Genomic DNA, 1,897 nt, shown 5'->3' on the forward strand with positions numbered 1-1,897 from the left:
CGCTCCCGGGGGGACGCGACGGGGCGGGATAGAGCCACCCCGCCGCGGCCGCGGTCACCTCGCGCCCACCTTCGTCCTCCGCGGAGGTTTCGTTGCTCTCGGGCATCTTCTCGGGACTCTCCTCTTTACTCCTCGCCCCGTCGCCTTCGTCGTCGTCCTCGTCCTCGCTCTTGTTCCGCGGGGCCCAGGTCATCTTGTTCTCCTTCTTGAGCCGCCGGCGGGCGTTGGCGAACCAGGTGGAGACCTGGGTGAGGGTCATCTTGGTGATGATGGCCAGCATGATCTTCTCGCCCTTGGTGGGGTAGGGGTTCTTGCGGTGCTCCTGCAGCCAGGCCTTCAGCGTGGCCGTGGCGTCGCGGGTGGCGTTTTTCCTGTACGCGGGGTCGTTGAGCTGGTAGGGGTAGGCAGGGCTGCCGTACGGGTGGTAGCTGATGGCTCCGGTCATCCCCGTCGTATGGGCATCGTAAGGGGAGCCCTGGACAGAACAAAACGGTGGGGTTGGCAGTTTGTTATTGCTGATAGCCATTAGTAAGTTGTCAAGGCGAGATCGGCGGTTATATTTGTATTTCCCCGGGATGGTGTCGTGTATCCATATTCTATGAGGGGGAGAAGCAGCACCCAAAGGCCATTAAGTTGCGATTCCCCCCCTCCTTCCTCCGCCCAGCACACAGACACAGGCACACGCGCTTAAAATCGGCGATGTTTTAATCTTTCTGACTAATTTCAGCTCCTTGTAATTGAATATTTCCCAATATAATTTTTGAACCGCGCAGACATTTTAAAGGCCCTACAGGTAGTGTCTTGATATCTACATTTTTCTCAAAGGTTCAAAAGATGTTTCCTTTTTTGCTATAGAAAATACAACAAAGCCGCCACTTAGCAATTCACTGCACTAATGCATTGCAAATCCAATTTGCAAATCAGAAGATATGCACCGTTTCGAATTGTTCAAATGCGATGTAATTAGCATTTTAATTCGCCCTTTAACGTTCAAATTGCGCTTATTTAAGTCTGCATAATGCAAGAAAAGTTAAAGATATCGCTAAGGAACTCGCTAACTTTCAGCACGTCCCTGAATCCCACAGATCGGCGAGTCACAGGCGCAATATCACCCAATATCCCGCACAGTTCACAACCTCGCTGCAACTTCCAGCTACTCGCCTTCTGCTTCCCAACAGGAAAAACGAGCAAGCGAGATCCTCAGATCTTTTATAGCACCCCGAATAAAGACTGCACGACAATTTATGCACCGTATTTTACAGACAGAAAGCAAGTAGTTTCCCTGTCACTTTGCAGGGAGAGAGAACTACCCCGCTGCCATCCCCTCCGAGGATCTCGGCAGCGGCTCCAGCCTACATTCCGGGCACAGGTCTTTGTGTGTACGGACTAGATACGTGTCTGCCTCTGTGTGTGCGTGTTTATAAAACTATATGACCATCTAGACGTGCAGTTTATTTATATAGTTTATGGTTTTATTTATATAGTTTATGCACAGAATACACACACACGCAATTGCAAATGCTCCTTTTAACTAGTAAGAAGAAAGTGAAATCCGAAACTGCGGCCACCACAACCATCTTGGGCTTAAGCGGAGCTCACAGATCGCAAACAGATGCTCCTTTTCATTCCTAAAATCCAGTTAAACCATTAGCACAAAACACACTGAAAGTAAATAGAACCACACGGGGATAAAGCCCACAGCGCCTCTAAACACCGACTTAAAAAGAGAGGGGGAAAAAGAGACAAAAAAGAAGGAAAAAAAAAAAAGAAAAAACAAACCCTCCCCTATCCTACCACAGCGAAAAGGAAATAAAAAAAAAAAGAGAAAGCGGGGAGGCGGGGGGGAGAATGAAAGCATCCAACCCAACTGACTGAGACAATCCGTATTTCTTTAATC

General features: G+C 49.1%; 1 protein-coding gene across 1 annotated transcript in view; it reads right to left on the minus strand.

Moving 5' to 3' along the window:
• Positions 1 to 526, minus strand: part of IRX2 (iroquois homeobox 2) — a 3,395-nt gene extending 2,869 nt beyond the window's left edge. The window contains exon 1 of the mRNA XM_009334963.1: positions 70 to 526. Coding sequence (XP_009333238.1) covers positions 70 to 526 — 457 coding nt within the window. The remainder of the gene's footprint in view (positions 1 to 69) is intronic.
• Between the last annotated feature and the right edge of the window lie 1,371 nt (positions 527 to 1,897).

Source organism: Pygoscelis adeliae, unplaced genomic scaffold, assembly GCF_000699105.1.
Source record: "Pygoscelis adeliae isolate BGI_AS28 unplaced genomic scaffold, ASM69910v1 Scaffold312, whole genome shotgun sequence".
In the NCBI taxonomy this organism is placed as follows: domain Eukaryota; kingdom Metazoa; phylum Chordata; class Aves; order Sphenisciformes; family Spheniscidae; genus Pygoscelis; species Pygoscelis adeliae.